At 44.1% G+C, this 27,025-nt stretch overlaps 2 protein-coding genes across 5 annotated transcripts in view; one reads left to right on the top strand and one right to left on the bottom strand.

The window, feature by feature from the left end:
* GPSM1 (G protein signaling modulator 1) overlaps positions 1 to 9,633 on the bottom strand; it is a 264,883-nt gene extending 255,250 nt beyond the window's left edge. Inside the window, exons 1-4 of one of the 4 annotated variants that reach the window (XM_056540979.1) lie at positions 9,506 to 9,633; positions 4,128 to 4,206; positions 3,582 to 3,662; positions 1,609 to 1,687 (exon numbers count right to left, since the gene is read on the bottom strand). The gene's annotated coding sequence lies outside the window, so the exon portion shown is untranslated. Of the gene's footprint in view, positions 1 to 1,603; positions 1,688 to 3,581; positions 3,663 to 4,127; positions 4,207 to 9,505 lie in introns of all 4 variants that reach the window. The other 3 variants (XM_056540978.1, XM_056540981.1, XM_056540980.1) reach the window with 3 other exon arrangements.
* A 4,368-nt stretch (positions 9,634 to 14,001) lies between these two features.
* Positions 14,002 to 27,025, top strand: part of CCDC187 (coiled-coil domain containing 187) — an 85,075-nt gene continuing 72,051 nt past the window's right edge. The window contains exons 1-5 of the mRNA XM_056541002.1: positions 14,002 to 14,095; positions 15,663 to 15,736; positions 20,755 to 20,798; positions 23,488 to 23,587; positions 24,140 to 24,236. Coding sequence (XP_056396977.1) covers positions 15,667 to 15,736; positions 20,755 to 20,798; positions 23,488 to 23,587; positions 24,140 to 24,236 — 311 coding nt within the window. The 5' untranslated portion in view covers positions 14,002 to 14,095; positions 15,663 to 15,666. The remainder of the gene's footprint in view (positions 14,096 to 15,662; positions 15,737 to 20,754; positions 20,799 to 23,487; positions 23,588 to 24,139; positions 24,237 to 27,025) is intronic.

Here is a 27,025-nt window from a genome sequence, read left to right on the forward strand (position 1 = left end):
AGAAATAAGACTATGAGAACCCTGAGATTTATAGACCCCTATAAGAGGAAAACGAGAGAAAGGGACAGAAGAAGTAGGGAACTGGGCATGGAAAGCTTGTCTAAGCTGTTTATTTTTTACATTTTTTGGTCCAAATTCTGGCGCACAACCCGACAAAACAGGTTGGGTTTACAATAGTAAATCAGGGCCATTGTTATTTCATTGCATGTACTTTGCAAAAGTTTTAAACAACATATTTGGTGTCCGCAGCTTGTATATGTTACAATACATCCCAGTTGCTTAATGCCATTTTGTACTCATCCTGGCAGGTGGTTCTTGGTGCCTATATCTAACATTTTAAAGGGAACCTGGTACCAGTTTTATGCTACCCATAAATGGCGCAGAACTATGATTCTGGGCGTTTCAGTGAAATTATAGTTTAAAAATGCCACCAGGACCCAGGAAAATGAATGAAATCGGGTCGGCTCAGATATCATGCCGAAATGTCGAGTTCCCTTCAATACTATGGGGGAGATTTATCAAAACCTGCCCAGATGAAAAGTTGCTGAGTTGCCCATAGCAACCAATCAGATCACTACTTATTTTTGAAAAGGCCTCTGAGAAATAAAAGGAGCGATCTGATTGGTTGCTATGGGACACTCAGCAACTTTTCCTCTGGACAGGTTTTGATAAATCTCCCTCTAGGTCTCTGGAATAACAACTGAGGAGTCATCAAGAAAAAACAAAGATCAAAAAGTTAACTTTTGGATATTTGGTTTTCTCTGTGCTTCCAGGACCCAGGTAAGTAGTCACAGAGGATGATCCCAATGGCTGCTCTCCACTCCACAGGGACTGAATGAGGCAACTCTTCCTATCTGTGTATAGATAGAGATGCATCACTTAGTGTTTGCAGGGCAGAGAGCACTTCTAAACCCAAAAGGTTTCAAAAGTTAATAGTGCGCCGGGATTGCGCTGCCTGCACCAGTTTTATGCTGCACACAGACCTTCTGGAGTCTTAGTATGGACAGGATTTTATATATCTTCTCAAATAATAATCATTTTGATCTGAATGGGGGCAAATCCTTTCCTAAAAGAGCCACCTTAACCTCCAAACTCACTTTATTCCAGCCGATCACTGAACCCTGGGAATATTCTTTTAAATCACCGGGGAAGCTAAAAACTTACTAAACCAACAAACTAAATTTCTTGTTATCCTGAACTGAAGCGAGACAGAAGAGGAGGGGCTATGAAGGGGTACTGCGCTGCTCTGCATTTGGAACAAACTGTTCTTAACGCTGGAGCCGGCGACGGGAGCTCTTGACATCATAGCCCCGCCCCCTCATGAGGTCACACCTGCCCCCTCAATGCAAGTCTATGGGAGGGGGCGTGACAGCCGTCACGCCCCTCCCATAGACTTGCATTGAGGTGGCGGGGATATGACGTCACAAGCTCCCGGCGCCAGCGTTCGGAACAGTTTGTTCCAAACGCTAAGCAGCAGAGTACCCCTTTAACAACTTTCCATTATTATCAAGAGTTGTAGAAAATATTATAGTTTACAACCATTTTAAGAAGATGATGGATTTTGTGAATCATCTGTACGGTATGTTAAAAACAAAGAGGTTACCTTACGTTCTGATGGGCAATTCGAGGATTGAAGCTGTGTGGAGGTCATTCTGTCAGGACAGGTTACTGATGACAGCTGGGCTGGCTGAGAAATGGTATAAGACCATAATTTGTTTAATAAAATGAGACAGAGTGTAACAGAGATTACTACAGGCAGAGCGGCATCAAAGCCAGGGACTGAACATGGCATCCAAGGTCAGTTTTCTCATATATATTTTATATATTATAATTCTTGACCCTATTAAAAATGTTCAAGGCAACAGAATGTTAAATCCAAAGCTCTATTTTAGAAGTTTGGTGAGAATCATGTATTAGGCCCCCACGTTCCCGGCTTCTAAAGATATTTGCCATTTGGTCACTACATACTCTTCATGGAGAAAGCAAACCTTCAATATTAGTTCTACTTACATTACAGGTAAATCAAATATAATCTATTTAAAACATCAATTTAGGGTCATGCACGCTACCACTTTGCTATGTCCATAGATCTTTAGTTAGTATTTTTTTGGGTATATTAACATACGTGCACATCTAACCTAAAGTAGGGCACAAACGTGTGTATGTGGAATAAAAGGGAGTCATTCAACAAACCTTCTGGCTGGGCTAGATAGGTGAGGGGTAAAGCATACCTCGATGGATAGTGATGTTACATGGGCGACTAAGGAAAACAAATTGTAATCCCCCTCCCACAGGCATCAAAGGTGTCCTCTGGGCAGTGTCCCTCCCCAAATTCCTACCCTCTGCTCTGAGTGACAGTCCTTGTGGTCTCCTGGATAAATGCTAGAGCCACCACTTAAAGGGGTATCAATTTCACTTGCAGCACCCTGTGTCATCTGCTGCATGGAGCGTCACATCACGAGGGGGCTGGGCCATGACGTCACAATACTCTGGCCCCTGAATTTCGCTCCGTGCAGAAGAGAGATAGAGGGGGTCCCCAGCGGCGGGGCCCCCGCGATCAGAGATCTTATCCCCTATTCTTTGGATAGGGGATAAGATGTCTATGGGCGGAGTACCCCTTTAAAGTTGAGCAGAGGAGTAGTGGACCGTTCACTAGAATGGATCACAGCCCAAGAGTTAGGCAGCAAAATGTGCTGCGTGGCTGGAAATATGCTGCGTACTCTGCGATGAGCATACAAACAGGGCTACCAGGTGTAATGAAGAAAATTGTGTCCCTGTAGTGGAATGTGATAGGGACACAGTTTTCTGCTTACAGCCCACTCCCTCTCACTCCATCCCCACTATACTCGGTCAGGGGGATGGGGACACAGTTTTTCCGCACATTTTCCAGCCTTTCTCCAACCCGCCTGTGCTGCACACATACACCATTCGCCCGCTAGCTGTTCCAAGATTACAATCCCCAGCATTTCCTCACTGTATGGGCATGCTTTGGGAGTTGAAGTTTTCCAACAGGTAGTGGGTGATGGTAGATATGTGCCGCGGCGGGTGGGAAAAGGCTGTGGAGCGCTCATCTAGCTGAGCTCCACAGTCTGTCTAAGCGGTGTAGAAACTGTGTCCCCATCTACCTGAGAGAGAGTAGTGGGAATGGAATGAGAGAAAGCGGCCTGCAAATCAGAAAACTGTGTCCCTGTGCGGAGGGTCACATTCCTCTACAGGGCACAGTTTTCTTCATTACACCGGTGGCAGCCCTGTATGTTCAGTGAGGTTTGGGGGCAGGGTCACCAACTGGAAATCCTGTAACGCATAGCCCTGCCCCCAAACCTAGCTGGCGGCAGCCCTGTGTGTATGCTCATTGCAGAATACGCAGAATATTTCCCGTTGTGCAGCACATTTTGCGCAGCGCGAAATACAATGTGTTAGCACTACGCGGGACCATAGCCTTAAACTTGCTTACCATGGTCATGTGAGAAGCATCCCTATCCACTGAGGTATGTGTAGAATGCTTTATCCCTCACCTGTTTAGCACAGTCCTAAGTCTTGAGGGATCAAAACTGCTTACAGATTTACTTAAATATTTTTACCTGTCATCACTTTCATGCTGCCTGAACCATGGGCGGTCCCCGGTGGCTTTTCCCCGCCTGCTCTGATTGATAGATCTCTCCCTAATACACAAAAAAGAAAAGATCTATAAAGTCAAGGTTGGTGGGGCCTGGTGAAGCCAGGCAGCATGAAAGTGATGATGGGTTCCCTTGAACTTGCATAAAGTATCTGCTACATTTTTTGAGATGCATGTGTGCCATGTAGCATTCAGCTTAAAACCTTAGTTTCTCCACTATTGCAATAAAAACTCATGTACCACTATTTGGTGCATTTGCAAGAGGCCTACAGGTCTGAAACAATCCATAATAATTTATGATCATCAATGGTTATCTTTTTAGGTGAAATATAAAATGAAGTTTTGCAAGTAAAAGAAAAAAAGAAATCTGCTAAATGATCAGATGACCTCATCTCTATAGATTTTTGGTGGAAAGCCATGTCTGATTGACAACTAATGCACAGTTGCCATAGAAACAAAACTGCTGCAAACACTGCCAATTTTTTTTTAGCATATAAAAGGTTACTCTTACCTTATTAGAGTACATTTTCTGTTTCAGGGAAGACAATGTAGTTCACTGGATCAAGGACTGTGGTTTGACCCGATAATACCTATTGTATGAGAAAGCTAATGAACAATGAGAAGAATTCTGCATAATACAAAGTAGTATTAAAAAAAAAGGTTGCACCAAAATATCAGTCATTTAAAAATGAAATCTGTATCATCATTCTGAATAATATTGTAAGTAAATAACACAATATAAAGTAAATGTCCCTTCAGAACTCTATGGCTAGGATTCCTCTTGGTTTTTTTTCTGGCAGGTATTGGAGATCTGCCACTGCAGCTTTTGAGCCAAAGCCAGAAATGTATTCAAAAGGAATAGGACATATAAAGGAAGGACTTATACTTCTCCTCCGTTATGGATCCACTTCTGACTTTGGCTCAAAAACTGCAGTGGCAGGACTCCAAAAACTACCAGAAAAAAAAACAAGTGGAATCCTAGCCTAAAGGGAGTTGTCTGTCTGTAGGTTGGAGCCCTATATAAAGAATGGGAAAAGCAGTGTAAACCTATCTCCGATTCCAAGTGTTAACGTCCCAGTTCCCAGGATGTGGACCCTTTGTGTGGGTGCTTAGAGTGCTTCCCTGCTCAGATCTGTAATGGCTCTAGTGGTCTCCTCAATAAAGCGGAGCTGTCAATTAAGGAAGTGGACTGGAGAAGCATTTAGGACAGACAGCTCTGGGTGACAAAACATAAAGGGGACCATGTACTATGTACTTTCTCCTGTAAACATAGTACATATGATCAAGGTAGACCTTTATCTCGGGAACAGGGGGACCAGATAACACAGGGTAAAAATATAAGAGTTCATGGCACAATAATCTATCTACCTATGTTATAAAAACAACTTTTTCATTTTGACCACTGGTCCTCTTAAAGGGGTATTCCGGTGCTTAGACATCTTATCCCCTATCCAAAGGATAGGGGATAAGATGCCTGATCACGGGAGTCCCGTTGCTGGGGACCCCAGGGATCTTGCACGCGGCACCCCGTTTGTAATCAGTCCCCGGAGCGGGGACTGTAATCAGTTCCCGTAGGCTTGCACTGAGGGGCGGAGCGTGACGTCACATGGAACGGGGACTGATTACAAACGGGGTGCCGCGTGCAAGATCCCGGGGGTCCCCAGCGGCAAAACTCCCGCGATCAGGCATCTTATCCCCTATCCTTTGGATAGGGGATAAGATGTCTAAGCACTAGAGTACCCCTTTAAAAGGGGTTACATGGGGAGACTGCCATCGTCCAGAAACAGCGACACTCCTGTCTTTGGAGTCTATGTGGTTCTGGGGCTCTGCACTATTCCTTTAAATAGGGTAAGCTGTAAATTTTTCTTAAAGGAAAACTGTCAGCCCATTCACCCACACTAAACCTTATACACTGGGTTATAGTGTGGGTGAACAGGAGTCCATCGAGGGGGTCACTTACTTCAATATGTCCAGTAGGTCCTGAGATATGTCCCCCATCATGGACATCGGGGGGTGGGGACCTGTGTGTCAATCACACAGTGGTCCAGCGCTCACTTACAGGGGATAGGCGTGGTGGAGGTGGGGCATTACGATCCCCAGCCACGCCTATCCGACTGTTGCTGACCGCACGATAAAACTAATTTCCTGCTGATAAAGAGTGATAAACAGCAGCCAAAAGTACAGCTGCATTACACGTATCATCATCTATACTATCATGTTATTAGTCTGGGGGGTATAATTTCCATGACAGTTGCGCTTTAAAGAAGCAGTCCTATGGCTGCAATGTTTCAGAGTAATCATAGACGTAATTTGATCGTAGTTATCATAGATGTAACTTAACAGTTGAGAACGGGGCTCTGAGTATTTGCATATATGGAGAGATCTGTCAATCTGAGCGGAGGAGCAGCCTGATGACTCGGAGCCCCATTCCCAACCAAGGATACAACTATGATTATGTTAAAATAAAGCAGCCATTCAGAGTATATTAATGGATTGTTTTGATAGGGAACCTTGTCAGTGTTTCATGCTGCCCATGATTTGGGCAGCATGAAAATATAGACAATATAAACTGTGTAGAACTCCTCTCTCTAGGGAACTGCATTGTTAGAAAATTAATGTAGTTGGGTATCAGATGACCAATGGGTCATGAAAAGCAAGGGGAAATAAACAACAGACCTTTCTGACCTGGGGGCCAAAATCAGACACCAATATAGGAGGCCCATAGCGATATTTGTTATGTGGCCCCCTTTCTTTTTATGCCACTGGAGCGTGAGTTACATAGTGACTTGTAATACTCTTTTTTTAATCAAATTCAAACAGCATGTAAAACAGAGCAGATGTTGATCATGAAAAAGCAGTAGGGAAAAAAAATAAAAATAAATTATATATATATATATATATATATATATATATGAATGAATGCAAATAATTTGAACTATAGACCTCAAAAGGAAACAATAGTAAACATTGTTGCTATATTGGAAAAGTGAGAGTAAATGGTCATAAAGAAAAGATAGAACCAAACATAGGAATACCCTGAAGTAAAGGGTAACATTTCCTAAAAGAAATCCACGGGAGCCATACATTCCTAAATTTGGTGTGTGAGCGGTGTTCCCATGAGGAAAATTCCTCCAATCTGTAGATATTGTCCACTCTGGCTATCCCGTAACCTAAAGTAGGTGCTAATTTTGATTTTCAGTCTACATAATAAAATTCTAACGTCAATTTTGGACTAGAATGTACTTTATATTGTCCACTACAAAGAATGACCTGTAAATATAATATTATCAATAAAGGAAGAAAAGAAAAAAAGTGGCACCGATACCTCGTATAGGCAGCTCCTCGAGATAGATAGTGTACACGCGGCAAGTAACCAGATATTGTCCGGGTGCGACGGTGCTAGGACAACATATGTAGCAGTCAATAGTAAGAATATAGAAGAAAAAACAAGCGTCCTGCACTCACCGCATAAATTCTGGTTATTCGGCTCCCATCTCGGGCTGCTCCTCCGGAACGGTTCACAAGGTAGCGTGGGGCGCTCAGAGGCAACTTACGGCGGTTTCACGCATAGGTATGCGCTTCTTCCGGCCTTCAGGCAGTTTCACACATAGGTATACGCTTCTTCCGGCATTCAGGCGGTTTCACGCATAGGTACGTGCTTCTTCCGGCCTTCAGGCGGTTTCACGCATAGGTATACGCTACTTCCGGCCTTCAGGCGGTTTCACGCATAGGTATGCGCTTCTTCCGGCCTTCAGGCGGTTTCACGCATAGGTATGCGCCTCTTCCGGCCTTCAGGCAGTTTCACGCATAGGTATGCGCTTCTTCCATCCTTCAGGCGGTTTCACGCATAGGTATACGCTTCTTCCGGCCTTCAGGCGGTTTCACGCATAAGTATACGCTTCTTCCGGCCTTCAGGCGGTTTCACGCATAGGTATACGCTTTTTCCGGCCTTCAGGCGGTTTCACTCATAGATATACGCTTCTTCTGACCTTCAGGCGGTTTCACGCATAGGTATACGCTTCTTCCGGCCTTCAGGCGGTTTCACGCATAGGTATACGCTTCTTCCGGCCTTCAGGCGGTTTCACGCATAGGTATACGCTTCTTCCGGCCTTCAGGCGGTTTCACTCATAGATATACGCTTCTTCTGACCTTCAGGCGGTTTCACGCATAGGTATGCGCTTCTTCCGGCCTTCAGGCAGTTTCACCCATAGGTATACTGAAGGCCGGAAGAAGCGCATACCTATGAGTGAAACCACCGGCAGTCGCCTCTGAGCGCCCCACGCTACCTTGTGTACCGTTCCGGAGGAGCAGCCCGAGATGGGAACCGAATAACCAGAATTTATGCGGTGAGTGCAGGACGCTTGTTTTTTCTTCTATATTCTCTGTAAATAGAATATAACTGCTATATCTGTCCTTAGATGGACGAACTTGTATCATCCTAGAATGTGAGTCAGGAGTTCTTAGAGGGATTTGGCACTGAAGGAGAGCTGCCTTTTCCCGTCTGCTGTAATCTGCTCAGATGGCTGGAGCCCATATTATGCACATGGTATTTGCAGCATATTTCAACCTAATGATCTGTTGATTTCCCAGGAGGGGAAACTGCTTCTTGCATTCTGTTCATTGTTGATACCACAACAGGCGAGATACCAACGCTGCCACGAATTGTATCATCTGTAGGGACAGCTCAGTGCAAAGCAGGGACGGCTCTAAAACCTACAGAAAAACAAAAAACCTGTAGAAGCCCCTAAAGGCAACAAGGAATACTAAAATAATAAAGTTGGGTTTCTGACGTACTAACTATACTATATGAATACAAAGTTTCATATTGTCCACATGCGGTGGAATTATTTCTTTCATGGATCTTACCACCAATCCCCAGTGCAGTGTTTCAGGGTGCCTCCAGCTGTTGCCAAACTACAACTCCCAGAATGCCTGATGCAGCCAGGAACCCAGGATGAGAAACACTGCCCTAGCAAAGTTACAGCAAAATCTGTACGTGTAACGCCACTGAATATGACTTAAAGGAAGAGAGATCCTTGTGATGTATGCAGTCAACTAATATTGATAGTGTAATGCAGTGCTTCCCAAACAGGGTGCCTCCAGCTGTTGCAAAACTACAACTCCCAGCATGCCCGGACAGTTGTTTGCAACAGCTGGAGGCACCCTGGTTGGGAAACACTGGTGTAATTACGTTATTGGCACCATGGTATTATTATGTTTAACACTTTAAGGTACATATTGTATATTTTGGGTATATTGCAGCTATACATTATTTACTGTAGGTTGTAGTGGACGGTAATAATATGTCTCTTGGGAAGAACTTGCGTTTCCTGGCTCCACCCTGACGGTTCTAGTTTGCTCTTAATGGGCTTTTAAACGGTTTCAACTTTGTTTGGTGTCTTTTCCTGATTTTGTACACTAATAAAGTATTGCATTTATTTAACCCTTTTCCTTGGCATGCCTTCTGTTTTTCCATTGTTGCCTTTCAAGTGCTTTAACTTTGTTTAATATGACAATGTTTTTTTGCAGGACAAGTTGTACTTTTATAAGCCATTATTTTGGGGCTCATATCTTATTGGGAATTTTTGTTAATTCTTTTATGATGGCGAAATGGGAAAATCTAGATTTTATCATAACATTTTGCGTTCTAAATTTACCCCGTTTAACGTATGGTAAAATTAACATCATAGCCTTATCCTGTGGGTCAGTACAATTACGGCAATACCAAAATGGATGTCGTTTTTTAATTTACATTTTACTACTTTGGCATTAGACAAAACTGTTTCAATGTTATACAACACTCTGGCCTTGACCATGAGCGTGACAGAAACAGGGAACAGTACAAGCAGTGTCATAAACTAACATTACTAAATAAGACAATTCACTCACCCCTCAAGCTGAAGAATTCTAGTCACCTTATCTGCCATGAATTGTCTATGGTGCAGTGATGTGAGAGCTCCACCTGCTGTTCATAAATTGCAAAGACATGAAATCCAATAAGCACATTTTTGGCAAGGTTCACATGCACTGGTTTTTGAGCCTCAAAAAGTTTACACAGGGTTTTATTTTTTCAGTTGCTTTTTTTTTTTTTCTTGATTATGAAGCTCAAAAAACAAAATTATTTGAACATGTCCTTTATGTTTTTTTGTTTTTTTTTCAGCCTTTTTGGCATACATATTAGGCTTAAAGGAGTACTCCGATGCAAATCTTTTCTGGGGCAAAAGAAGCATCAAGCAAAGTTATATAACATTCTAATATACTTGCGTTTTCCATATGGCCCCTTTCCCAGTCTTCTCCTGCATTTTTCCGCTGACCGGAAGCTGGGTCCTTTACCTGCATTTGATGACGCTTATTCCGAGCGCTCCGCAGGCAACTTAGCCCGGTGACTCATACCTCCCATGAGTCATTGCGGGCTCTGCCGGCCTCCCAGCCCGGAGTCGGCTACTCCCCCCTCACTAATATATTCATATATGCGCTGAGCTGCCATAGGCTCAGCTCAGCAAACACGGAGGGGGCGTGATTTATTATAATTTCTGGAGGGGGCTGAGCAGGGGAGATACAGGCCGGATGTGACGAGCGGGCATGCTGGGAGATGTAGTTTTTACAGCGCGGGCCGGGCACATAATGTGAAAACGGCTGGGCCCTTCTACACGATTGAGGGCTCCATCAAAACGTATTTTAATGGGCTACATTATGGCAGTAATATTTTTTGGGGGGAGGCTGCATCGGAGTTTTCCTTTAAAACATTAAATAGATGTAGCTATTTTAGCAGTATAAATAAAAAAAAATCAGCAGTATAAACAAAATAATAGAAACGTCAGCAAAAACACATAAGAAAAAAACAGGAATAAAAAAATAGGAGAGAAATAGCAGTAAAAACTAAGTAGAAAAAAACATGTTAACTCCTTAACGACGCAGGACGTATATTTACGTCCCGCGCAGTGTAAGAGATCAGTGTGCGCAATGTTATAGTCCCCCCCTAATAAAAGTCAGAAACACCCCCTTTCCCATAAAAAAACTATGTAAATAAAAATAAATACGTGCGCAAATGTCCAAACTATAAAAATATATCATTAGTTAAACCGTACGGTCAATGGCGTACATGTAAAAAAAATTATCTTGTATCTTGGGTCAATTTTTATACCATTAAAAAACTTATAAAAAGCGATTAAAAAGTTCGATCAAAACAAAAATGGTACCGATAAAAACTTCAGATTGCAGAGAAAAAAATGAGCTTTCATACATCCCCATATGCGGAAATATAAAAAAGTTATAGGGGTCAGAAGATGATATTTTTAAATATATACATTTCCCTGCATGTAGTTATGATTTTTTCCAGAAGTACGAGAAAATCAAACCTATATAAGTAGGGTATCATTTTAACCGTATGTCACGCCCCCTCCCATAGACTTGCCTTGAGGGGGCAGGGTATGACATCATGAGGGGGCGGAGCTATCACGTCACAAGCTCCAGGCGCCGGTTCCAGCGTTCAGAACAGTTGAGCAGCGGAGTACCCCTTTAAGGCTACATTCACACTATTGTTGCGCCCCGTCAAGAACATCCTTAGCCGTTTAGTTTTTTTTGTTTGACAGCCGTCATTTCGAAGAGGCAAAACGGGCAACAGCAGGTCCCGATGGACCACATTATAGTTAATGGGCGCCGCTGTTTTTCAGTGGAAGTAGCAAGAGAAAATGACGGCGCAAGCAGTATTTTTTCTCCCGCTATTTTCCCTAACAGCCGTCACACTACCGTGTCATAACGGTAGTGTGAAAGGGGCCTTAAGCAGTACTGCAGTTTTAGACGCTTATCCACTCTCTGCAGTAAAGGGGAAAAGTGTCTGATTGCGGGAGTCTGACCGCTAGGATCTCCTGTACGGGGACCCGGCATTGCCGTGGCTCTGTGCGGCTAATGCGCATGTTGTCGACCTCACTGAGGTTGACGGTACGCCCCTCCATACAGCTCTATAGGAGAAGCAGGGATGCACGAACGCTACATCTCCGCCTCTCCCATAGATATACATGGAGGAGGGTGTGTCATGCTGCAGCCGACACGCCTCCTGCACGGGAGAGCTGTGGCCCCTTACAGGAGTTCGCTGGGGGGGGATAAGTGACTATGGTTGCAGATCTCCTTTAATCTTTTGGTGGAATCCCCCAGTACTGTACAGTGTTTTTCCATTGCTCTAGTAAAACCCATTGGGGGAGATTTATCAAAACCCGTCCAGAGGAAAAGTTGCTGAGTTGCCCAAAGCAACCAATCAGATCACTTCTTTCATTTTTTGCTTCCTGGCAGCTCAGTTGGGCTGATCCGGACCACCGCAGTAAAATCATGGTGTCACAATAAGCTGAGGAGACACGAGGAGGGTCCCTGCCTTCCTCCTCGGCGTCCGATCGGCAATTGACTGCTCAATGCCTGAGATCCAGGCTGGAGCAATTGAGCGCTGAAAACACTGATCAATGCAATGCTATGGCATAGCACTGATCAGTGTATGCAGTCAGTGTACTGCATGTAATAGTCCCCTATGGAGGCTATAACAGTGTAAAAACAAAGTGTAAAAAAAAAAAGTTACAGTATTTATCGGCGTATAACACGCATTTTTTAGGCTAAAAGCGGGCGCTTTAAATCAATGAACTGCAGCGGCTTTTTCAGGTGCAGAGACCGCCAGCGCTGCCGGCTTCTCTGCCCCTGCCTGTCCTGGGGTCCCTGCTGCCGCCGCTTCTCTCGCCCTGTCTATCGGTGCCACTGCCCCTTCTCTCCCCCTGTCTATCGGTGGCAATGGGGCAGCGGCGCCGACAGACAGGGGGAGAGAAGGGGCAGAGGCACCCATTGCCGGCGCCACTGCCTCGTTGCCTCCCCCATCCCCGGTTGTATAATTACCTGTTGCCGGTGTCGGGTCCACGCTGCTTCAGGCCTCCGGTGTGCGTCCCCTGCGTCGCATAGCAACGATGCAGGGGATGCACACCGGAGGCCTGAAGCAGCGCGGACCCGACACCGGCAACAGGTAATTATACAACCGGAGATGGGGGAGGCAACGGGGCAGCAGCGCCAGCAATGGGGCAGCGACACCGATAGACAGGGGGAGAGAAGGGGCAGCAGCAGGGCTCTAGACCCCAGGAAAGGCAGGGGGAGAGAAGCGGGCAGGAGACAACTGAGAGACAATAGATGTGTTGGTGAACTACAACCCCCAGGAGACAACTGAGAGACAATAGATGTGTTGGTGAACTACAACCCCCAGGAGACTACAGAGGCAGCATGCTGGTGTTATACCACAGACCAGGGTTTCCCAACGAGGGTGCCTCCAGCTGTTGAAAAACTACAACTCCCAGCATGCCCGGACAGCCCCCAGCTTTGCAACAGCTGGGGGCACCCTAGTTGGGAAACAGTGCCACAGACTGAAGACTCCTGACTGACACAACATGCTGGGATTTGTAGTCCCTGTTGTGTGTGTGTATGCCCTATAGAGGTGTGGTGAACTACAACCCCCAGGAGACAACTGAGAGACAATAGATGTGTTGGTGAACTACAACCCCCAGGAGACTACAGAGGCAGCATGCTGGTGTTATACCACAGACCAGGGTTTCCCAACGAGGGTGCCTCCAGCTGTTGAAAAAACTACAACTCCCAGCATGCCCGGACAGCCCCCAGCTTTGCAACAGCTGGGGGCACCCTAGTTGGGAAACAGTGCCACAGACTGAAGACTCCTGACTGACACAACATGCTGGGATTTGTAGTCCCTGTTGTGTGCGTGTATGCCCTATAGAGGTGTGGTGAACTACAACCCCCAGGAGACTACAGAGAGACAATAGATGTGTTGGTGAACTACAAACCCCAGAAGACTACAGAGGCAGCATGCTTGTGTTATACCACAGACCAGGGTTTCCCAACTAGGATGCCTCCAGCTTTTGCAAAACTACAACTCCCAGCATGCTTTGGCCCCCAACCCCCAAGAGACAACTGAGAGACAATAGAGGTGTGGTGAACTACAACCCCCAGGAGACAACTGAGAGACAACAATAGAGGTGTGGTGAACTACAACCCCCAGGAGACAACTGAGAGACAACAATAGAGGTGTGGTGAACTACAACCCCCAGGAGACAACTGAGAGACAACAATAGAGGTGTGGTGAACTACAACCCCCAGGAGACAACAATAGAGGTGTGGTGAACTACAACCCCCCAGGAGACTGAGAGACAACAGAGGTGTGGTGAACTACAACTCCCAGGATACCACAGAGGCAGCATGCTGGTGTTATACCGCAGAGACTCCTGACTGACACATGTTGGGAGTTGTAGTCTTTTGTCTGTGAGGTACATATGTACACTGTGAGGTCTGTCTCCTGAGGACGACGTTACCTGCACATTCCCGCCTCTTCTCCCGCCCGAGGAGAAGCCCCGCCCATCACCCCTGTCGGCTCCGCCTACCTTCCCCCAGCGTCCCCTCCTCATTGTGCCCGGACCAGTGCAGGGAGACGTCCTGTGCCAGGTGAGTCCTGTACACACACAGCGGTGCCGCACCGTATACACCGCACACTGCTCTTATTGTATGATGCCGAACTGTGCAGGAGCAGAGAATACTTGCATTAGGAACCATTAGGAAAAGAGTTACTTTCTATATATTTTTTTTTTTTTTTTTTAGCAATGCAAAAAGTGGAGAATTATTGTAAAGTAATAAATAAAATATGATTTTTTTAATTTCAATTTATATTAAAATAAAATATAAAAATAATAAATAATATATCATATATATATATATAAAATATATATATAATCTGATTTTTAATTTCATTTATATTAAAATAATATATAAAAATTATAAATAGATAATATATCTACATATATATATAAATATATATATCTAATATGATTTTTTTTATTTTATTTTAAAAATAATATAAAAATAAATCTATATATATCTATATATATACATATATAATATGATTTTTTACATTTCTTTTATATTAAAATAATATATAAAACATTATAGATAATATATCTACACATATATATATGTATATATATAAAAAAAATAAAAAATATATATATATATATATATATATATATCACTGGACTAATACGGCTACTCCTAACTATATATATATATATATATATATATATATATATATATATATATATAATAAAAAATTGCATTGCAGTGAATGAGCTCTAAAGTTAAAATCTGCGCCATTTCCACGACAAAAGTTCAGTGTGGAATAGCATCTACCCTACATATCTGGAGACGCTGATTTCCCGCATCCGTTCACACCAAGGAAATTCCTTGAGGTATCTGTGAATCAGTGGTTCTGCGCCGCTTATTTCGTATTGAAGTTGCCACGAAAATAAAAGCAATAAAAGTCAAAGTCCCATTGGTTGTAGTCTTTTCCATGGGGATTCCGCAGAAAAAATTTGGTCCAGGTACACGCCACTGAGTTTTGTTTTGAAATCACATTGCTGCACACTGCACATTTTTTGTTTTTGTTTTTTTTCGGCAATAGAATAATAAAATAATGCAAAATATGTAAAATGATTAAATAACGTGAATTTTTTTGTTAAATAATTAATAAAATAATAATATTCTTTTTTAATGAATATTAAAATATTATTATTATTATTATTATTATTATTAATAATAATAAAATTGCATTGCAGTGAATGAAATAAAGTTAAAATCTGCAACATCTGGAATTTCCGACATGTGAACAGAGCAGCAGAATCCCATTGGAATCAATGGGAGGCTGCTGCAAGCGGAATCCGCGTGGAATCTCCGTAGTTTGAAAGGTTCCTTTATGTGAATGCAGGTGATCAGGGGGGCAGCGGGCATCTGTCAGGACTTCTAATGTGGCTGATAACAGAAAACAATAGCGTGCATGAATGACTTTGCATCATGTCTAACTTGTAGAATCATATTTCACTTGTGTAAAGTTTGTATTAGTGAGAAAGTTGGTGACTTGTGTCTGTAACCGTGGTGACAATCCACACACACACACACCTCCAAGCGAAAGGAGATTAGAGCGCAACGCCACAATAGTCAGCAACGTCTCTCTCTTTTCTAGGATCATGTCTTCAAATGAGGAGCGGGACGGGTCTGCCCTGGAGCACTTCAGCCATGTGCAAGGAGAGTTGGCAGGTACGTTCGCCAGAGTGTGGCTTCACAGCTGTTGCAAAACTACAACTCCCATCATGCCCTGACAGCCGAAGGCTGTCAGGGCATGATGGGAGTTGTAGTTTTGCAACAGCTGGAGGGCCATATATTGAAAAATGCTGATCGAGTACAGTGGTCCTTGAAGTTACAATATTAATCAGCTCCTGGACGACCATTGTATGTTGAGACCATAACTCTATGGAAAACCTGGTAATTGGTTGTGAAGCCCCCAAAATGTCATCCAAAAATAGGAAAAAGTGATGATTAAAGAAAAATAAGTAGATAACTAATATAGATAAAACAGATCCTTACATATAAAAGTAATAAGGATCTGCTGGAAGCTGTAATCACTGTCTATGTAGAGGACAGGAGCTTCTTCAGGGTCCTGTACAGTACACAGTGTCCTAAAAAAGTAACATGGAGCCGCCCTCACCTGGTGTCCAAAGGGGCAGCCAACCCTGGCACAGGTAAAGAGTACAGAACATGTAATACCTCCCTGTACTGTAGGAGGCGCTACCAGACACACAGTCAGTGCATGCACTTCAGTAATACAGGTAAAGAGGAGTACACAACATGTAATCCCTCCCTGTACTGTAGGGGGCCCTACCAGACACCCAGTCAGTGCATACACTTCAGTAATACAGGTAAAGAGTACAGACATGTAATACCTCCCTGTACTGTAGGGGGCGCTACCAAACACCAGTCAGTGCATACACTTCAGTAATACAGGGGTTTTACCAGTAAAATATCCATTCTGATTGGTCGGTTCTTCCAGCCAATGACAGGTATCACAGATCTGGACTGTCTGTACATTGTATGTTGAGCCTGGTTTCAAGTTACAATGGTCCAGAAAAGACCATTGTATGGTGAAACTATTGTAAGTTGAGGGATCACTGTAATGACTGACACTTTCTTGTATTGCAAAAAAAAAAAATGTAATTTAAAGAGTTCCTTCCAAAATTCTGTGCGGAATCAGCTTTCCGCAGCGTCCCTTTCATCTCAATGGGATTCTTATGTCTTAGTTCGGAAGTTCTGAACTGGCGGAATCCGCGGACATCAGCGCCGATTCTGGAGCATTGTAAATGCCGAGGATCTACTGAGTAGAAAATCCTCGCCGATTTTCCATAGTGTGAACATACCCTTGGTGGCCCTCATGGGAGACAGAGGGTTAACCCCTTATATAGATTTCAGCACCTATCCAGCAAAAATAATAATAATTTCATCGGATCCCATATTTTTGTGATTGCCATGTGTCTCCATCCCCTTTATTTAGGAATGACCACACATGTCACCACCCCAGGCTTAGGCTAGGTTCACACCTCGTTTTTGTCTCTGTTTAATATAAAAGTTTTTTCAGAAAAGAGGGATAGTTTTAAAGGATGCTGCTTTATGCCATACAGTATGATTCCTTTCCCATTGACTTATTAGAAGAAAAAAAACTGACCTTAAAGGGTCCACTTTATCCCTTACAGTCCATTTGTTTTTCTGTATGTAAAAATGTGGCCAACAACGTTATTATGTACGCCCAAAAAACAGATCTGTTAAAGGGGTACTCCGCTGCTCAGCGTTTGGAACAAACTGTTCCGAACGCTGGAGCCGGCACTGGGAGCTCGTGACGTCATAGCCCACGCCCCTCATGACGTCACGCCCCACCCCCTCAATGCAAGTCTATGGGAGGGGCCTGACAGTTGCCACGCCCCCTCCCATAGACTTGCATTGAGTGGGCTTGGCGTGATGTCACGAGGGGGCAGGGCATGACATCATGAGGGGGCAGGGCTATGACGTCACGAGATCCCGGCGCCGGCTCTAGCGTTCTGAACAGTTTGTTACAAATGCTGAGCAGCGGAGTACCCCTTTAAAGGGGTACTCCACCGTTTAGACATCTTATCCCCTATCCCTGTGATCTTGCACACCGCACCCCATTAGAATCAGTCCCCGGAGTGTGTTTGCTCCGGGTCTGATTACTGTCGATCACGGGGACGGAGCATTGTGACGTCACGGCTCTGCCCCCGCGATCAGGCATCTTATCCCCCATCCTTTGGATAGGGGATAAGATGTCTAAGCGCCGGAGTACCCCTTTAACAGATCTGTTTTTTTGGTGTACATAATAACGTGGTTGGCCACATTTTTACATACAGAAAAACAAATGGACTGTAAGGGATAAAGTATAAGGGCTCATTCACAAGACATTTTGGGGATACAACCATCCCATTTATTTGAATGAGGCGGACAGAGTCAGATAGCCACTCCGGTCGGCAATTTTTTGGACAGTTTCCGGTTTTGTTGCTGGACTGAGAACAGTGGTCTTCTGCAGCTTCGGTTCGGCAACAAAACCAGATACAGTCCAGAAATGAGCCGACCGTACTCACTAGCTGACTCCATCCGAATCAAATGAATGGGGTGCGGCGAAGGTCCGGCTGGGGTTATGGCAGCAGATCTGCAAAATGTCTAGGATTTATGGATCTGGCAGCCTGGATACGGCAGAAGAATTTTAAAATCGCCTTTTAGATATGGCTGCTGGATCCATGATGTACCCCATTGATCTCAATGAGTCGCCCCGAGTCGGCTCATTTTCCAACCGCATCCGTATTTTGAACTGGACTAATAAGCACAGCAGACCATTGTTTTCAGTTCGGTTTAGAAAAACGGATATGGTCGGCAAAAGAGCCAACTGGGGACACTTACTGACTCCGGGCTTGTTGAAATCAATGGGGCTGCAAGATCTGGACCCACCCTGAGGCTATATTCACACAGCAGAATGTCTGCCAAGAAATTTTCTCAACCAATGGTTTTCCTTAAAGGGGTACTCCGGTGGGAAACTTTTTATAATTTTTTTTTTTACTCAACTGGTGCCAGAAAGTTAAACAGATTTGTAAATTACTTCCATAAAAAAATCTTAAAGGGGTACTCCGCCCCTAGACATCTTATCCCCTATCCAAAGAATAGGGGATAAGATGTCAGATCGCCGCGGTCCTGCTGCTGGGGAGCGAATCCGCTTTGTGCGTAATGACGGGCGATACAGGGGACGGAGCAGCGAGACGTCATGGCTCTGCCCCTCGTGACATCACGGCCGTCCCCTTAATGCAAGTCTATGGTAGGGGGCATGACGACCGCCACGCCCCCTCCCATAGACTTGTATTGAGGGGGGGCGTGACGTCACGAGGGGCGGAGCAGTGACGTAACGATGCTCTGGCCCCTGTATTGCCCGTCATTACGTGCAGAGCGAACTCGCTCTATGCAGTAATGATAGCGCAATGCCGCAGCGGAGATCCCGGGGCTCCACAGCAGTGGGACCGCGGCGATCTGACATCTTATCCCCTATCCTTTGGATAGGGGATAAGATGTCTAGGGGCGGAGTACCCCTTTAATCCTTCCAGTGCTTATTAGCTGCTAAATACTACAGAGGTAATTCTTTTCTTTTTTGAACACAGAGCTCTCTGCTGACATCTCTGTCCATTTTAACCTGTTAAGGACGGCGGGCGTATCCATACGTATACGCCCGTGGGAATTCCGGTTACCGCCGCTAGCCGGTTGGGGACCGGATCGGGATGCCTGCTGAAATCATTCAGCAGGCACCCCGGCACATCGCCCAGGGGGGTCCTGAGTCCATGTCGGCGATCGGAGAAAATCGATTGTCAATTCAGACATGCGATTTTATCCAATTCCGGGCTGATCGGGTCTCTGGTGACCCGATCACCCGGAAAATAGGGATGATCAGAGTTGTCAGTGACAGCCCCGATCAGCCTAAGGGATAGGAGGGAGGTCACAGTGCTGCGTTCTCCTCCTATCCCCTGCCATTAGTCAGAACTGAGTTCTGACCAATGGCAGCGCAGGACAGAGGGTTGCCATGGAAACCCCCCGCTCTGCCCACCCCTGGATGTCGGGCAGAACGGGGGGGAGAAGATGGAGGCCTTTACCTGAGAACCAGATGCGTGGGGCCCGGCGATCGTCGCAGACATCCAGCGGAGATCACGGCTCAGGTAGGGAATCGACGATGGGGGGGGGGGGGGGAGAAATTAAAGTGAAAGTAATGTGATCTTTACTGTGGCAACCACTAGGAAGGCCGGACTGCAACTCCCAGCATGCCCAGACAGCCAAAGGCCGTCTGGGCATGTTGGGAGTTGTAGTTTTGCAACATCTGGAGGGTCACAGTTTGGTGACCACTGTTACAGTGGTGCCCAAACGGTAGCCCTCCAGATGTTGCCAAACTACAACTCTCAGCATGCCTAGACCACCCAGGCATGCTGGGAGTTGTAGTTCTGTAACATCTGTCCCTTCAGATTTTTCAATTTGACATTTTTGAAAATTGCTGCTCTACTTTGAAGCCCTCTAATTTTTTCAAAAAGTAAAAATATGTCCATTTTATGATGCCAACATAAAGTGGACATATTGTGTTTGTGAATGAAAATCTAATTTATTTGGAATATCCATTTTTCTTACAAGCAGAGAACTTCAAAGTTAGAAAAATGCTAAATTTTCATGAAATTTGGGGATTTTTCACCAAGAAAGGATGCAAGTAACGCCAAAAATTTCGCACCAAAATAAAGTAGAATATGTCAAGAAAAAACAATGTCAGAATCTGAATATTCGGTAAAAGCGTTTTAGAATTATTAACGCTTAAAGTGACGGTGGTCAGGCGAAAAAGGGCTTAGTCCTTAAGGGGTTAAGAACTGTTTAGAGTAGGAGAAAATCCCCATAGAAAACATATGCTGCTCTGGACAGTTCCTAAAATGGACAGAGATGTCAGCAGAGAGCACTGTGCTTGTGATGTCAGCAGAGAGCTCTATTCCAAAAAGAAAATAATTTCCTCTGTAGTATTCAGCAGCTAATAAGTACTGGAAGGATTACATTTTTTTAATAGAAGTAATTTACAAATCTGTTTAACTTTCTGGCACCAGTTGATAAAAAAAAAAAAAAAATAGTGTTCCACTGGAGTACCCCTTTAAATATTGTTGCATTTTTTCAGAATATTATGTAGTAAATTGGTTATTTTTCTACTGTAGATGTATCTCGTGCCTTTGACAGCCTCTTAGAAGCCAAACATGTGGTAAGTGAACTTCATGTCATATCATGTAAGAGTCATTCATATTTAACTCCTTAAGGGTACGTTCACACACTGGTAACTAGCAGCAGGTTCCCCGTTGTGGGAAATCCACTACGAGTTTCTCTGCTATTCATTTGAACAGGTCCGCGGGCAGTCTGCAAATCCGCCACTATTGGAGACTGTCCGTGGACCCATGCAAGTCAATGGTAGCGTAACTCGCAGAGGATTTCTCGCAGCATGTGAATGTACACTCAAGAGGACCTGTAGCCGACTCAAAAATATTAGATTTAAGAAACTGTAAAAAGGGGTTCAGGGCAGCCTAAGCTTTTAAATGAAAGTGTTTAATGAAAGAATTGTTTTCATTTTTGCGTCACTGCATTCAGGCAGCCATGACTTTTCAAGCAGCTTGTTTTATTGCGGGTTAAGTTGTATTTTTCAAAAGTAATATTTTGAGTTACATATAACTGATTAAAGGGGTACTCCGCTGCTCAGCGTTCGAAACAGTTTGTTCCAAACGCTGAGCAGCGGAGTACCCCTTTAATCAGTTATATGTAACTCAAAATATTATGGAGCCGGCGCCGGGAGCTCGTGACATCATTGCCCTGCATGACATCACTCCCCTACCCCCTCAATGCAAGTCTATGGGAGGGCGCGTGACGGCTGTCACGCCCCCTCCCATAGACTTGCATTGAGGGGGGCCGGGTGTGATGTCATGAGGGGGCGGGGCGTCCATCGCTCCATTCCTATTGGAGAGACAGGACCGTGCGATTCCAGCGGTCAGCCAATGAATTAGTCATTGCTTGCTTATCGGCTGATCGCCGAGTCTTTTACACAAGGCAATTATTGTCTTGTTCGGCCAATTATCACCTTGTCTAATGTACCTTGCAGTACCGTGTTTAGCCTGGTAGCCAAAATCATTTTTACCAAAATTTCAGTAATTCACGGCAAAAACGCTGCGTTATCACAACATGGTACCGCAATATGTGAACACAGTCTTAGTAACATATCGGCAGACTATTTATTAAAGGGGTATTCCGGCAATTGAATCTTATTCCTTATGATGGGGAATAAGGGTCTGATCGCAGGAGGTCTTGCCTCTGGGTCCCCCACTATTGCGATATCAACTCCCCTACGACTCAATAAAGTAGTGGGTCAGCATGCGCGCCAATCATTCTCTATGGAGACCATGGTGACATGGAGTACAGCGTTAGACTATCTGTGCCATAGAGAATGAATGGAGCTGCTGGGTGCACATTTGCATATTGCACATTGGCTCTATTCAGCAAATGTTGGGTCCCTGTTCTTACGATTGATGGGGGTGGGGGGTCCAAGAGGTCTGAAACATATCCCTCATCCTTATGATTCCTATTGATTTTCTAAAATCTCGTTCACTCTGCTGGTACTGTAAGGTTATGTTCATGCATGATTATCATAAAGCTGAGGCTATCTTTTTGTGAACTGGCTATTTCCTGTTGGAGATTGTTCCCTTAAACTACAAATCCCATGATTCCTTGTTTGCAAGTGTGAGGTCACTTTCTCCCTCCCACACATCAGCCACCACACCCATTAAAACACACCTGTTTCCCTTCAATGCAATAGATCAGTGTTTTCTGACCAGGGTGCCTCCAGCTGTTGCAAAAACAAAATGATCTTCCTCCCACCCAGCGGTCGCTCCTCCCATTGAAGCAAAGACAGGCTCCCTCTGATTACCTGACTAGTGTTGTAATGTCTCGGTCCGCACTGCAACCTGGGAAAACCACACTCATTTTATATGCTATTAAAAAAAAACCTTGGGGACCAATTGTGGGACCACCATGAAACACAGGTACAGACAAAATATTATGAACTACACTAACTTTACAGCCCCTGTAGCAGAGTCAAATAAAATCCCGAAATCCCGCTTTAATTAAAACGCCTGATATGCAAATGTAGTTTATTTTTTTTACGGCTGTAATAATTCCAGCAGGAGAAAAAAATAAGTCCATTGTACTTCTTTTGGGCCATTTTATGTAAAAAAAAACAAAAAACTTTTTTGGCACTTTTTTCGAGTATAGACGTTTCAAAACACTTTGGCATAAAATGCCTAAAAAATTTACAAAGCGATGCTAGAAATCTATAAAGCAAAAAAGAACATAAAAACATGCCAAAAAGAAAAAAAAAAAAAAAAAAAACACTTGAAAATTTCAGAGTCAAATCTGCATAATATGCTGTGGATTTTCTGCAAACAAAATTGGATGGAAAGGCTTGTCTGCCCTGTCTAAACATATCCTTCTGGCAAGAGACATGGCCGCGATCATAGGCAACCTATAAATTCACTATAAGGGTACGTTCACACGAGCGGATTTACAGCATATTTTACGCTGCGGATCCGCTGGTGAAGGCCCGCTCTATGCTGTCTTTACATGTGCCTGCTCGTAGCGGCAATACGCCGCTATGAGCAGACACACTGCAGCGATGTGCACGGTGTACTCTCCCTGCTCTGAGCTAGGCAGAGAGCTCCCGCGATGTGCGAGTATACTGCGACTCGCACATCGCAGTGTGTCTGCTCGTAGTGGCTACGAGCAGGCACATGTAAAGACAGCATAGATCGGGCCTTCACCAGCGGATCTGCAGCGAAATACGCTGCGAAAATCAGCTCGTGTGAACGTACCCTAAAACTACACAATGATTATACATGCCGGGTTTTCTTTAGTTACAGAGAATAGAAAATAAGGTGAATATTCGGAATCAGCGTCGGAGGCAGGCTCCGAAGGTACGCCGACGGTTACAGCTGGAAAGGAATTCATTGTCTGGTAAGTCTTCAGAATTATCCCTTTAGTACAGTGTTTTCCAAACAGTGTATCTCCAGCTGTTGCAAAACTACAACTCCCAGCATGCCCGGACAGCCTTCGGCTGTCCGGGCATGCTGGGAGCTGTAGTTTTGCAACAGCTGGAGACGCACTGTTTAGAAAACACTGCTTTAGTAAATACAGAATATTAACAAACAAAAAGAACAATGAGGACAATATAGATTCATGTGTATGGCCAAGTCCCGGCCCAACAAATGTGATGGCAATGCGGACGAAAAAAATGCATCCGTGTTACCCTCTGCCAGCAATACAGATACTGAGACTTAGGTATCCCAGCGGCCGAGTTAACCGAGTGTAAAGGGGAATGTTATTTGCCGAGGCGATGGGCCAAGAATTGTTTAGTTGTAGATAATGCAGAAATAGATTTGCTGCCACATTGTGTAAGCGGGCAAGCTGAGACCTGATCCAAGACACGGCACAAGATGAAACGGAGCTGCCAGGGAGCTGAAAGGGGCTGCGAGACATGGATCAAACTCAAACACATTTATCGTCTAGGTCTGGATTCTTATTCTTCGGCCATCGGCGATTCGTCGCATCTGGAGAGACAGCAAACCTATGAGTGGAAACCTGATGAGACCTTCACATTACACAGGTAAGAGTAAGATGGTAGAATCCAAGTTGGGCTCCATTTATAAGAAATAGATCTAAGGGGCCCATGATGGGCAAAGTTGTGGTGTAGCCTAAAGCTTAGGGTTCATGTTCTGCAGGAACGCATGGGAACGGAGTTCCTGCACTTTTTCCACAGCAGAAATACTGTTCCCATTAGCGGGAGTCCAGCAGGACCATCCATTGAGTGAATATCTTGGGTGAGTTTTTTTCCAAGGACTTGACCCCTGCTAACTCTATATACAAGCATACTCAACTTGGCTGAGTGTACATGTGTTCTTAATAGGGTGAGGGGAATAGGCCACTGTCAGACCCTTCTGGCAGCAGCTTATCCCCCCTGAAAACAAAAGGAATGGGCATGGGGATATCCAGCTGTCCAACCCTTCTCTCACTGACATCTGCTGTCATAGGATGGTTTTGTGGCTCCTATACTTAAAGGGGTATTCCAGGAAAAAACTTTTTTTTTAATATATATCAACTGGCTCCAGAAAGTTAAACAGATTTGTAAATTACTTCTATTAAAAAATCTTACTCCTTAATCCTTATGAGCTTCTGTAGTTATGGTTGTTCCTTTCTGTCTAAATCCTCTCTGATGACACCTGACTCGGGAAACGCCCAGTTTAGAAGCAAATCCCCATAGCAAACCTCTTCTAAACTGGGCGTTTCCCGAGACAGGTGTCATCAGAGAGGATTTAGACAGAAAAGAACAACCTTGACTTCAGAAGCTCATAAGTACTGAAAGGATTAAGATTTTTTAATAGAAGTAATATACAAATCTGTTTAACTTTCTGGAGCCAGTTGATATATAAAAAAATGTTTTTTCCTGGAATACCCCTTTAATTGGATGGTCAGCCAGTCAGTAAGTCGTGACTGACCTCCCATAAGTTAAGTAGGCATTTAAACAAAACTTTGCATGTATCAGTAGTACAAGCATATATATATATATATATATATATATATATATATATATATAATCCCAAAATAAAGCAGCACTACTTATCCAGTCCAACCAAAAAATTGGTGCCAGCGTCCCAAAGGACTTGATCAGAGTCCATCCAAGATAAAAACCAGATACAGGCGCAGCACTCCAACAAAATAAGTGATTTAATGTCTCATGTCAGCATTACAACGTTTCAGCTCCTCCTGGAGCCTTTTTCAAGCATGCTTGAAAAAGGCTCCAGGAGGAGCTGAAACGTTGTAATGCTGACATGAGACATTAAATCACTTATTTTGTTGGAGTGCTGCGCCTGTATCTGGTTTTTATATATATATATATATATATATACGAAACTTTGCAATATATATTATTAGACAAAAATTATACTTTCTCCTGTTATGAAGCTTCCTACCTCTCCCCTCACCTGTCCGGGGTCTGCAAGACAAACAATACAAGTCTATGAAGGAGGGAGCTCTGCCAACCTGCTCTGGGAGAACTGCAAATTAAAGATGAAGCCTGAAGAGCATAAATCTGCTGAAAAATACGATATACAAGTGTTATAATGGCCAGAAAAAGTGCTGCTTCTTATGTACACACAGGGCAGCTTATCCTGAAAAGTCACTTAAAATGACAGATACACTTTAAAATATTCCTAAACCAAATGCTGCTTCTCGTTGTCATTACACAGCGATGATGTGGTGACTATGGCAGAATGACTGCACCATCCAGTTGCTGACTTCATCAGTAGAGATGTCTCTAGCTGGGTACATGCTGTCTTATTTTGTTTTATCTTATAATTTGTTTTGTTTAGGTCTGTGGAAGGGTACGTTCACACATCCAGGATCTGCTGCATATTTTCTGCAGTTGATTTTGCTACCCGTACAAGTTAATGGGAAGCAAAATGAGCTGCACATAATATGCAGCAAAAATATGCAGTAGATCCTGTACGTGTGAACATACCTCAAAAGCGTCTGTCAGTGCACACATTGTTTTAAAAAACATCCGTAATGTTTAAATTATGTTTGTTTATACAAAGTGTGCACTGACTGCTGCTTTTTCATAGACTTTAAAAGAACACATTATTTGTTAAAAAATAAATAAATTGCCGCTTTTTATACTTATGTTACTATGTTTCTATTTTTGGAAGTGTGTGTGGTAGCGGGGTGTGATGAGGGCAGGTGTTGTTACCCTAGGGGCAGATAGCATTCACCCACATGTATTCCTGAAGCAAGGGCGTGGTTTAGCCTAAAAGCTCCCAAAGGTACGGGGGCAATAAAGACACCAAGTTACGGACAGTGGTATCTTTACTGAGGGTAGACAGTTGGTAAAGTCTATACAATTCAGCCAGGGCCCAAGGAGGTGACCAGTGACGCAGAGACCTTAAGGGCTTGCTGGGACTTGTAGTAGGACTGGACAATTGAATGCAGACCACGCTGACTTGACAGATGACAGGGACTGACATGACTTGACTCATAAAGCTGTGACTTTATCTTACTTGACTTGATGGTGGCTGCAGGACTGGACTTTGAGGTCTCCAACACTCTGGACACACACACTAGGCGACTGCACTGGACCTCAGCAGAAGAGAGAGAGAGAGAGAAGCTCCACCCAGGACTTATATGGGGGAGACTAGCAGGGAGCCCATAGGTCACTCTTGGGATCACCTGGTCACTGGTACCTCCTGAGTAACAATCACATGACATAACTCTTAAAGATACAACACATTATATAATACAATACACTGCAGAACATATGTACAGGGGGGAAACAGGTACAAGGGGCCCTGGGGACACTGAAGGAGGCTGCCTGACAGGACAGCAAGGGTACGGGGTAACATC

The sequence above is a fragment of the Hyla sarda genome, chromosome 9 (assembly GCF_029499605.1).
Source record: "Hyla sarda isolate aHylSar1 chromosome 9, aHylSar1.hap1, whole genome shotgun sequence".
Lineage (NCBI taxonomy): Eukaryota > Metazoa > Chordata > Amphibia > Anura > Hylidae > Hyla > Hyla sarda.